Here is an 11,679-nt window from a genome sequence, read left to right on the forward strand (position 1 = left end):
CGGCTGCCCGGAGCCCTACCATCTACTCCATCTTGCCTATGCCGTTCGGCCATCACTCAACAGCTCTGGTGGACATTCCTGCAGTCAGCATGCCAATTGCACACTCCCTCGAAACATCTGAGGCATTGACTTGTGTGGCAAAACGGCACACTTTAGAGTGGCAAGGTCCGCCAGTGTTTTTTTCTATTTTTTGTATTTTTTCCTTCATTTAACTAGGCATGTCAGTTAAGAACACATTTTTATTTTCAATAATGGCCTACCAAAATGCAAAGGGTCTCCTGCGAGATCAGGGGCTGGGATTAAAATGACAAATATAGGACAAAACACACATCACGACAAGAGACACCACAACACTGTTAAATATCATACTCTTTAATTAGCTCTTGACATTCCACACCTGTCAGATGAATGGATTCTCTTGGCAAAGGAGAAATGCTCACTAAGAGGGATGTAAAGAAAGTTATGCACAAAATTTGACAGAAATAAGCTTTTTGTGCTGATGGAATATTCCTGGGATCTTTCATTTCAGCCCTTGATACATGGGACAAACACTTTACATGTTGCATTTATATTCTGGTTCAGTATAATACTTTTAAAAACATGAGGGGGAGTGAACAAGTGCACTCTTCTGGAGAAGTGTAGAGAATTGGAACGCAGACTTGGAAGGTCAACAAATAATTCATGACACCTGTGTTTAGGTGTGGTCTCAGAAAGGTGAGGTTATTCCAGATCACCACTAGGGGCTGCTATTGGGTTACAATCACATCAAATATGAGCATAGCACAGAATAACAGACACGTTTCACGTCAGTTTGTTCGCTGTCTTCATTCACTATATCTCCTCTGAACCCTAAACAAATGTGACGTTATTCTGGGTTGAAATAATACATTGTTCTAACTGTGTTATGTTGAAAAATACATGTAACTCCTTATATAAAAGGAAGAATAATGTTCGACTGTGTTGGTTACATCCATATTGTCCTGTGCTGCACCTGAAAGGAAGATGTTTCCATTGTGAGCCGTGTGAGATGATAAAATAGCCTACTTTGTCCTGGTTGTCAAACCACCACACTAAACAAACATGGACATCAACTGGTCCTGGTTCTCAATCTGCCACACTAAACAAACATGGACATCAACTGGTCCTGGTTGTCAAACCACCACACTAAACAAACATGGACATCAACTGGTCCTGGTTGTCAAACCGCCACACTAAACAAACATGGACATCACCTAGTCCTGGTTGTCAAACCGCCACACTAAACAAACATGGACATCACCTGGTCCTGGTTGTCAAACCGCCACACTAAACAAACATGGACATCACCTGGTCCTGGTTGTCAAACCGCCACACTAAACAAACATGGACATCACCTGGTCATGGTTGTCAAACTGCCACACTAAACAAACATGGACATCACCTGGTCCTGGTTGTCAAACCGCCACACTAAACAAACATGGACATCACCTGGTCCTGGTTGTCAAACCGCCACACTAAACAAACATGGACATCACCTGGTCCTGGTTGTCAAACCGCCACACTAAACAAACATGGACATCACCTGGTCCTGGTTGTCAAACCGCCACACTAAACAAACATGGACATCAACTGGTCCTGGTTGTCAAACTGCCACACTAAACAAACATGGACATCACCTGGTCCTGGTTCTCAAACCGCCACACTAAACAAACATGGACATCACCTGGTCATGGTTGTCAAACCGCCACACTAAACAAACATGGACATCAACTGGTCCTGGTTGTCAAACTGCCACACTAAACAAACATGGACATCACCTGGTCCTGGTTGTCAAACCGCCACACTAAACAAACATGGACATCACCTGGTCCTGGTTGTCAAACCGCCACACTAAACAAACATGGACATCACCTGGTCCTGGTTGTCAAACCGCCACACTAAACAAACATGGACATCACCTGGTCCTGGTTGTCAAACCGCCACAATAAACAAACATGGACATCAACTGGTCCTGGTTGTCAAAAACCGCCACACTAAACAAACATGGACATCACCTGGTCCTGGTTGTCAAACCGCCACACTAAACAAACATGGACATCACCTGGTCCTGGTTGTCAAACCGCCACACTAAACAAACATGGACATCAACTGGTCCTGGTTGTCAAACTGCCACACTAAACAAACATGGACATCACCTGGTCCTGGTTCTCAAACCGCCACACTAAACAAACATGGACATCACCTGGTCATGGTTGTCAAACCGCCACACTAAACAAACATGGACATCAACTGGTCCTGGTTGTCAAACTGCCACACTAAACAAACATGGACATCACCTGGTCCTGGTTGTCAAACCGCCACACTAAACAAACATGGACATCACCTGGTCCTGGTTGTCAAACCGCCACACTAAACAAACATGGACATCACCTGGTCCTGGTTGTCAAACCGCCACACTAAACAAACATGGACATCACCTGGTCCTGGTTGTCAAACCGCCACAATAAACAAACATGGACATCAACTGGTCCTGGTTGTCAAACCGCCACACTAAACAAACATGGACATCACCTGGTCCTGGTTGTAAAACTGCCACACTAAACAAACATGGACATCACCTGGTTCTGGTTGTCAAACCGCCACACTAAACAAACATGGACATCAACTGGTCCTGGTTGTCAAACCGCCACACTAAACAAACATGGACATCAACTGGTCCTGGTTGTCAAACTGCCACACTAAACAAACATGGACATCACCTGGTCCTGGTTGTCAAACCGCCACACTAAACAAACATGGACATCAACTGGTCCTGGTTGTCAAACCGCCACACTAAACAAACATGGACATCAACTGGTCCTGGTTCTCAAACTGCCACACTAAACAAACATGGACATCACCTGGTCCTGGTTGTCAAACCGCCACACTAAACAAACATGGACATCAACTGGTCCTGGTTGTCAAACCGCCACACTAAACAAACATGGACATCAACTGGTCCTGGTTGTCAAACCGCCACACTAAACAAATATGGACATCACCTGGTCCTGGTTGTCAAACTGCCACACTAAACAAACATGGACATCAACTGGTCCTGGTTGTCAAACCGCCACACTAAACAAACATGGACATCAACTGGTCCTGGTTGTCAGACCGCCACACTAAACAAACATGGACATCAACTGGTCCTGGTTGTCAAACCGCCACACTAAACAAACATGGACATCACCTGGTCCTGGTTGTCAAACCGCCACACTAAACAAACATGGACATCAACTGGTCCTGGTTCTCAAACCGCCACACTAAACAAACATGGACATCAACTGGTCCTGGTTGTCAAACCGCCACACTAAACAAACATGGACATCACCTGGTCCTGGTTGTCAAACCGCCACACTAAACAAACATGGACATCAACTGGTCCTGGTTCTCAAACCGCCACACTAAACAAACATGGACATCACCTGGTCCTGGTTGTCAAACCGCCACACTAAACAAACATGGACATCAACTGGTCCTGGTTCTCAAACCGCCACACTAAACAAACATGGACATCAACTGGTCCTGGTTGTCAAACCGCCACACTAAACAAACATGGACATCACCTGGTCCTGGTTGTCAAACCGCCACACTAAACAAACATAGACATCAACTGGTCCTGGTTCTCAAACTGCCACACTAAACAAACATGGACATCAACTGGTCCTGGTTGTCAAACCGCCACACTAAACAAACATGGACATCACCTGGTCCTGGTTGTCAAACCGCCACACTAAACAAACATGGACATCAACTGGTCCTGGTTGTCAAACCGCCACACTAAACAAACATGGACATCACCTGGTCCTGGTTGTCAAACCGCCACACTAAACAAACATGGACATCACCTGGTCCTGGTTGTCAAACCGCCACACTAAACAAACATGGACATCACCTGGTCCTGGTTGTCAAACCGCCACACTAAACAAACATGGACATCAACTGGTCCTGGTTGTCAAACCGCCACACTAAACAAACATGGACATCAACTGGTCCTGGTTCTCAAACCGCCACACTAAACAAACATGGACATCAACTGGTCCTGGTTGTCAAACCGCCACACTAAACAAACATGGACATCACCTGGTCCTGGTTGTCAAACCGCCACACTAAACAAACATGGACATCACCTGGTCCTGGTTGTCAAACCGCCACACTAAACAAACATGGACATCAACTGGTCCTGGTTGTCAAACCGCCACACTAAACAAACATGGACATCACCCGGTCCTGGTTGTCAAACCGCCACACTAAACAAACATGGACATCACCTGGTCCTGGTTGTCAAACCGCCACACTAAACAAACATGGACATCAACTGGTCCGAGAGAGAAACACACAATTCCTTGCTCTTTTTTATTCATTTTATTGACCGTTTGTAAATAATTTGCAGCTCTCATAAACAGTGTCTGCTGGATGGTTGTGATATATTAGTATTGCCCTTTAAGATTTGGTAAGATAATTTGCTTGACAATTCATTTAGTAGCAATTAAAATGTAGGTCAGTGATTTTATGGGAAAAAAATCCCATCTTTAAATGTTTAAATTTCACATATTATAACAATGTTTGCATCACAGGAAAAATCAACCCAAGGTCCAGAGGTTGTTGTTGCAATACAGTCTTCTATACCATTACCTCCACTGTTTGGTTCTCCACTGTGCCAGTCCAGATACGTCAGTGGCTCGTCATTCAAATCTACCCAAACACCCTCTGTTTTCCTGTCTGTTGCTCCCAGGAAACCATAAGAAGCACCAACAATGAATTTGGAAAGCGCTTGGTTCTCCACATCATTCCTTGGCATGACCAGCGTCGCACCAACGTTGTTGCAGAACTTCAAACCTTCATCGAAACTCCCCAGCACTCCATTGGACACTAAATATTTGTCCCCTGCCTTCTGGAAGACCCTGAAGCTTGCAGCTTGAAATAAATCATGTCATTCTTTCTGTGAGTCATACTGACCGATTTCCTTGTTGAATGTGGGTGTAAATGTGAAACACACTGAGTGTACAAAACATTAGGAACTCCTGCTCTTTCCATGACATAGACTGACCAGGTGAATCCAGGTGAAAGCTATGATCAAATGCATGAATGGGAGGTGACAGGTTAAACAATAACAGGTTAAAGAATAATTTGAGACATGGATTGTGTATGTGTGCCATTCAGAAGGTGAATAGTTAAGACAAACAATTTAAGTGCCTTTGAACTGAGTATGGTAGTAGGCGCCAGGCACACTGGTTTGAGTGTGTCAATAACTGCGATGCTGCTGGGTTTTTCACACTCAATAGTTTCCTGTGTGTATCAAGAATGGTCCACCACCCAAAGGACATCTAGTCAACTTCACACAACTGTGGGAAGCATTGGAGTCAACATGGGCCAGCATCCCTGTGGAATGCTTTCGACACCTTGTGGAGTCCATGTCCCAACGAATTGAGGCTGTTCTGAGGGCAAAAGGGATGCAACTCAATATTAGGAAGGTGTTCCTAATATTTTGTACACTCAGTGTATATATCTTTTGAAACACATTTACAATTTATAATTGAAAAAAAATCATTTTTCAAAAGAGAAAGTCTTACCCTTCTCAAGATTAGCCTGTCTGGCTTTGAGCTGTTGGATCTCAGCGAGTAAATGGCTGATCACACTGTTGCCTCCTGCATCTGAAAGAACATGACACATTTCTCTATCACTGTCTATGTTCTGGATTGCACCTCAACAAGTACTATCCCAACAGGTCAAGCAAGGACTGTTAATTACCTCCTGGCTCCCCTATCTCCCCTTTAGGTCCAGCTGGCCCCACATCACCAGGGGGTCCCTGTACCCCTATTCCTCCTAGAATGACATAGAACAACATACATTTAATTTTGTACAGATCATTCCTCAAAAATTTTTTTTTTTTGTATTGGGAACTGTGCCATGCCTTGATGCTAGATAACACATTCTTTAATGTCCCCTACCAGGGTGTCCTTTCTCTCCCTTGGGTCCTGTGACTCCGTCATGCCCGTCCCTCCCATCTCTCCCAGGCAGACCGTTATGACCAGGTATGCCAGGGACACCGGGATAAGCTGGGCAGCTCGGGCTGGAAGTGTGAGGGGGAGGGGTTTGCTTTTGGGCTTCACTTGGCAGGAACACAGTCAATTGTGAGGTCAGCAGAATGCTGAGAAACAACCGGGGCATCGCCATCTAGTGGTCTCTGAGGAGAACAGGCTCAGAGTCATTGGGATTGCATGGTGGAGGTAACATCAACCCAACCTCTTGCCTGCAAAAAGGCTATTTAGACACTCCTGGTACAAACAATATTTAATTTCAGAATTTGATAAAATTATGTTAAGGTTAGGGTTAGTTTCAGGGTTACGTTTTGCAGGTCAGGAATGTCCTTATAGCCTCTCCTTCTTGCCTGCAGAAATATGCACTGGGCCATAGGATTTCTGCAGCACCCCCACACAAAAAACGGAATATTGTTTTATTTATTGATAAAAAATACAAAACATCTGACACTTATTTTTCTCACAAACGTAGTGCACTGGGCCTATACTAGTTCAGTATTAGTGGACAGATGATAGCCTTTGATGTACATTTGACAAAAGCTGGATCCCTTCTAGCCATGACTCTTTTGGAGAGTGACCAATTTTTTTGTCAAACATTTTAGGTCTGGAAGAAAACTAACAAATGTAGATATTTTAGCTCAGCGTTTCTCAGACTCTGTCCTCGTAACCCAAAACGGTTGTATATTTTGCTTTTTGCCCTAGCACTACACAGCTGATTCAAATAATCATCCATCTTTGATCATTTGAATCAGCTGAATCAGCTGCGTAGCAAAAACCAAAACGTGCACCCCTCGGTGTCTAAAGGACCAGACCTAAATGTTTTACTTCTGATGTGATTCAAGCATTGACAAGGACTCACAACATTCAATATTTATTTTCTCTATTAACAATTGTAATTTTGATAGTGAAAAACAAAGAAAATCTAAAACCAGGAAAAATAAATACATTTTGAAAACATAATTTGGAAAAATCTAAAACAGAATTTGGGGGGCCCACCTTAGCATGGTTTATTAACCATTATTTTACCAGGTATATTGACAGAAAACAGTGTATTACTTTATCTTGTACATTAAGGACTTGGGGAAGAGTTTCACAGGAGAGAAGAAGAGAAGGATGTTCCTATTTGAAAAGTAGCTCTCGAGCTGGAAAGGTTGGAGTCCCCTGCCTTACATTGATGCCTTTTTGCAAATCCAATCACTTTTCCACATCAAATCAAATCCAAGTTTATTTGTCACGTGCGCTGAATACAACAGGTGAACAGTGAAATACTTACTTACAGGCTCTACCCAACAGTGCAAAAAAAAGGCATTAGGTGAACAGTAGGTAAGTAATCAGTTTTCCACATTGATTTAACATCATCACAGATTCTTTGGGGTTAAAATGAAAGTTGATTCAACCAAGTTGACTTGCTCCCCCAGTGGGCACAATTTCTGTAGATAAAAAAAAACTAGCAGCTTGGATCCATATAACACACAGTTCAGTCTCGTACTAGATAGAAATGAAGTGTGGGCTGGCATGGTTTAGAGCTTTTCTTGACATATTGATTGGTTCCCTACAACCGCTCTCGACACTGCAGACTTCTTTGTTGGTTTTGGGTCGAATTTAGGCATAACAGCGTCCTCCTCTGTGTTAAGGAAACACTAAAAAGACAAAGTAAGACAATTCACACACCTGTGCAGCGCAGAAGTTCATGTTAGAAAAGTAAATATGATTGGTTGAATGTGTTTCAGTTAACTTAATGTGTCTTCAGATTTCATAACTCCCTTTTACTAAAGGAATCATCATAAAAACAACACGATATATGTTAGCGATAGTGATGCTATTATTGTGCAACGTAGACGTTCTATTTTCTCCTGAGATTGCAAAGCAATTCGAATGTTGATCTAGTGCCCACCCGTTTATGAATGTTTCAACCACTGTTTTTGCCGTTAGTTGGTTTCAGAGAGCACAAAATACTACACTAACCATGAGCCTTTTAGCGTTTCCGATGCCACAGAAACAGACCCTGAGTCTGTTCCAACGTGTCCGCCTGTGAATCGGAGGCCATGATTGTGCTCCCGTTGTGGGTGTGGCAGAGAAGCAATCTTTATTTACGTGCAATTAACATAGCCTATATTAATATGCAATACCTTTTCTCCCGACAGTAGATGAACTGACTGCATGAAACAGAAGCTTCGTCACTTCTCACAGTGAGGCTTGCTCACTAAAGTCACATGTTTTATTAGTATTCTACATAACAGAACCTAATACAAAATCATATAGTATAAACTGGGTGGTTTGAGCCCTGAATGCTGATTTGCTGACAGCCGTGGTATTTTGGTGATATACCACACCTCCTCTGGCCTTATTGCTTAAGTATAACGTTACTCTTAGACCAAAAACACATTTTAGGACAGGGGTGTCCGGAGTCATTTTGCCCTGGGGGATACGTTCGGTCTTCAACGAGGTCCAGACGGCTGCACTGAAAATGGGTTATTTCCTTGCATTCCAAATCTGCTAAAAAATTGTCCTCTAACCATAGTTTAGGGTTATTTTCGATGAACCCCAACTGTCTAGTGATTATTAGTGAGCTGGACAGTCAAGACACTGTATGAATACAGGTCGATCAACATTTCTACACAGTTTTGATTTGGTTTGAATAATTGTATTATGTTGAGTATATTGAGTTTGTTCTTTCAAATTGTATTTGTCAGAAGCTTCATAAACAACAGGAGTAGACTAACAGTGCCACGGTGCCACTAGGCAAAATGTGTGCTTTTAAAAAACCAAAATACAGACAGTAGGACTATGCTATTTGTTACCACCATCTGCTCTAATTCAGGAAAACATACAGTGAGGTCCAAAGGTATTGGGACAGTGACAATGTTTGTTGTTGTTTTGGCTCTGTACTCAAGCATTTTGGATTTGAAATGATACAATCAGTAGCGGTGCTTGGGTAAAATCACTGGGGAAGCCAAGCCCCCCCCAAAAAGCCATATTACAACCTATGTGCTGGGATAATTGTATTGTTTACTCTGTTTGTTCATATGCCTTGACACTGTGATATATACAGAGCATTTGGGAAGGTATTCAGACCACCTGACTGTTTACACATTGTTATGTTACAGCCTTATTCTGTTATGTTACAGCCTTATTCTGTTATGTTACAGCCTTATTTTGTTATGTTACAGCCTTATTCTGTTATGTTACAGCCTTATTTTGTTATGTTACAGCCTTATTCTGTTATGTTACAGCCTTATTTTGTTATGTTACAGCCTTATTTTGTTATGTTACAGCCTTATTCTGTTATGTTACAGCCTTATTTTGTTATGTTACAGCCTTATTTTGTTATGTTACAGCCTTATTTTGTTATGTTACAGCCTTATTTTGTTATTCTGTTATGTTACAGCCTTATTTTGTTACAGCCTTATTTTGTTATGTTACAGCCTTATTTTGTTATGTTACAGCCTTATTTTGTTATTATTTTGTTATGTTACAGCCTTATTTTGTTATGTTACAGCCTTATTTTGTTATTATTCTGTTATGTTACAGCCTTATTTTGTTATGTTACAGCCTTATTTTGTTATGTTACAGCCTTATTTTGTTATGTTACAGCCTTATTTTGTTATGTTACAGCCTTATTTTGTTATGTTACAGCCTTATTTTGTTATGTTACAGCCTTATTTTGTTATGTTACAGCCTTATTCTGTTATGTTACAGCCTTATTTTGTTATGTTACAGCCTTATTTTGTTATGTTACAGCCTTATTTTGTTATGTTACAGCCTTATTTTGTTATGTTACAGCCTTATTTTGTTATGTTACAGCCTTATTCTAAAATGGACTCCGCCAATCAAGCCTTTATGGTAAAGTGGCCGGACAGAAGCTACCAGGCTCAAATTCATAGACAGTGCTTTTGATGCATGGACTGACCATCCATGATATCAAAATATAGTTTTAACCATATTTTGAGGCTCTACAGTGTTTGTTTACATTTACTTTGTTTACAAACATTGGAGTTGAACAATATTTTGAGTTCTGAAGGGTTACGACTGTTGAACTACGTTCATGATGCATTTATCAGTTCTATTCTACAAGAATCAATGGGTACATATCATTCATTTAATAATCATTCATTCATTTAGGTCTCCTGAGTGGCACAGTGGTCTAAGGCACTGCATCTCAGTGCTAGAGGTGTCACCACAGACATCCTGACCGGTTGCATCACTGTCTGGTACGGCAACTGCTCTGCATTTGACCGTAAGACGCTACAGAGGGTAGTGTGTACGGCCCATTACATCACTGGGGCCAAGCTTCCGGACATCCAGGACCTATATAATAGGCGGTGTCAGAGGATAACCCAGTCACCATGATTGGGAGTCCCATAGGGCAGCGCACAATTGGCCCAGCGTCGTCCGGGGTAGGCCAATCACTGTAAATAAGAATTTGTTCTTAACTGACTTACCTTGTTCAATAAAGGTTAAATGTAAAAATGAAAGATGTATGAGTCCAAAAATGGATGTAGCAACTGCAGAAGGCTTGTTTAGCGTCAGTCAGCCACAGCTGAAACATCCCTCTGTAATAAATATAGCAGACGCATTGTCCAATCATATATACAAATCTTACTTACCTTTGTGGTAGTTCTCTGTATGAAGCAGGATGAGTACACAGATCAATAGTTCCTGTTACAGTAAAGAGACTGAGCTCTGTTTATGAATATTTACAGTGTACACCGGTTTATAGTCTTCTACTTTATAGTAGACTTGATGCCTAATCAGTACACAGATCAATAGTTGCTGTTACAGTACACACAGTATATTGTTCTCTGTGCTAATGTATAACTTCTACAACTTTATGGTTGGGACTTGATAACTAGCTCTTTTATGTCAGGGGTATAAATCTTCCCAACAATCAGTTTAACAACCATTACAAGGAAACACTACAAAGTGACCTAAAAACAAAGGATCTTTGCCCTCTGAAATAAAAGATCATATTATTATGGCCCTGACACACTTCTAGGAACCCAGCAGTCACCATGATCTACACATGACTCTCTGTAGATCATAGAGGAAATGACCCAGATGGTGCAGAATTATTATTTTCTGGGAAACATGAACAGGTGCCAATAAATCAAGACAAGGGAGCAATCCACTGGACACGGACGTCAATCCAACTTTGGTTCAACGTCATTTCATTGAAATGAAGTGGAAACAGTGTTGATTTAACCGGTGCCCAGTGGGAATCTAATTGTAATCTTAATCTATACATTTAAGGCCTATGTTAGTTTGTAAGATGAGTCAAAAGTCCTGCATCGTAGGAAGTGTACAGTATGTGTCACGTTCTGTCCATCGTTCGTATGTGTTTTCCTTGTTTTAGTGTTGGTCAGGACGTGAGCTGGGTGGGCATTCTATGTTGTGTGTCTGGTTTGTCTATTTCTATGTTTGGCCTGATATGGTTCTCAATCAGAGGCAGGTGTTAGTCATTGTTAGGTAGCCTGTTTTGTGTTGGGTTTTGTGGGTGATTGTTCCTGTCTCTGTGTTTGCACCAGATAGGACTGTTTAGGTTTTCATTTTTCTTGTTTTGTTTAGTCTGTTCATGTATAGTCGTCTTTATTAAAAACATGAATAACCACCACGCTGCATT

General features: G+C 41.7%; 1 protein-coding gene and 1 long non-coding RNA gene across 21 annotated transcripts; both read right to left on the reverse strand.

The window, feature by feature from the left end:
* Positions 1-1,179: 1,179 nt before the first annotated feature.
* Positions 1,180-4,281, reverse strand: LOC127916139 (uncharacterized). 18 transcript variants are annotated; one of them, XR_008093542.1, is made up of 8 exons: positions 4,102-4,281; positions 3,820-4,007; positions 3,209-3,725; positions 2,410-2,785; positions 2,034-2,174; positions 1,844-1,937; positions 1,421-1,655; positions 1,180-1,373 (listed from the first exon to the last, which is right to left on the reverse strand). It is a non-coding gene; the product is annotated as an uncharacterized LOC127916139 (long non-coding RNA). The 18 variants fall into 18 exon arrangements; XR_008093546.1 differs by having other exon boundaries at positions 1,844-1,890; positions 2,363-2,785; XR_008093531.1 differs by having other exon boundaries at positions 2,363-2,785.
* Positions 4,282-4,368: 87 nt separating this feature from the next.
* On the reverse strand, positions 4,369-10,921 carry LOC118368939 (pulmonary surfactant-associated protein D-like). Of its 3 annotated transcripts, none has more exons than XM_035753448.2 (5): positions 10,667-10,921; positions 5,970-6,205; positions 5,770-5,844; positions 5,592-5,672; positions 4,369-4,935 (listed from the first exon to the last, which is right to left on the reverse strand). In XM_035753448.2, exons 2-5 carry the CDS (start codon positions 6,193-6,195, stop codon positions 4,559-4,561), a joined length of 759 nt encoding a protein of 252 aa, XP_035609341.1. In that variant the 5' UTR covers positions 6,196-6,205; positions 10,667-10,921; the 3' UTR covers positions 4,369-4,558. The 3 variants fall into 3 exon arrangements, with proteins under 3 accessions (XP_035609341.1, XP_052353439.1, XP_035609342.1); XM_052497479.1 differs by lacking the exon at positions 10,667-10,921 and adding an exon at positions 10,502-10,649; XM_035753449.2 differs by lacking the exon at positions 10,667-10,921 and adding an exon at positions 6,368-6,499.
* Between the last annotated feature and the right edge of the window lie 758 nt (positions 10,922-11,679).

This window comes from Oncorhynchus keta, chromosome 35 (assembly GCF_023373465.1).
Source record: "Oncorhynchus keta strain PuntledgeMale-10-30-2019 chromosome 35, Oket_V2, whole genome shotgun sequence".
Classification (NCBI taxonomy): domain Eukaryota; kingdom Metazoa; phylum Chordata; class Actinopteri; order Salmoniformes; family Salmonidae; genus Oncorhynchus; species Oncorhynchus keta.

What these genes read in the sequence shown, in the direction of transcription:
- LOC118368939 (XM_035753448.2), bottom strand. Translation starts at nt 6,195, where the DNA reads ATGGCGATGCCCCGGTTGTTTCTCAGCATTCTGCTGACCTCACAATTG. An exon ending in GGAGATAGGGGAGCCAGGAG is followed by an intron (nt 5,673 to 5,769) that starts GTAATTAACAGT and finishes ATGTTCTTTCAG; the next exon opens with ATGCAGGAGGCAACAGTGTG. An exon ending in ACAGGCTAATCTTGAGAAGG is followed by an intron (nt 4,936 to 5,591) that starts GTAAGACTTTCT and finishes ATTTATTTCAAG; the next exon opens with CTGCAAGCTTCAGGGTCTTC.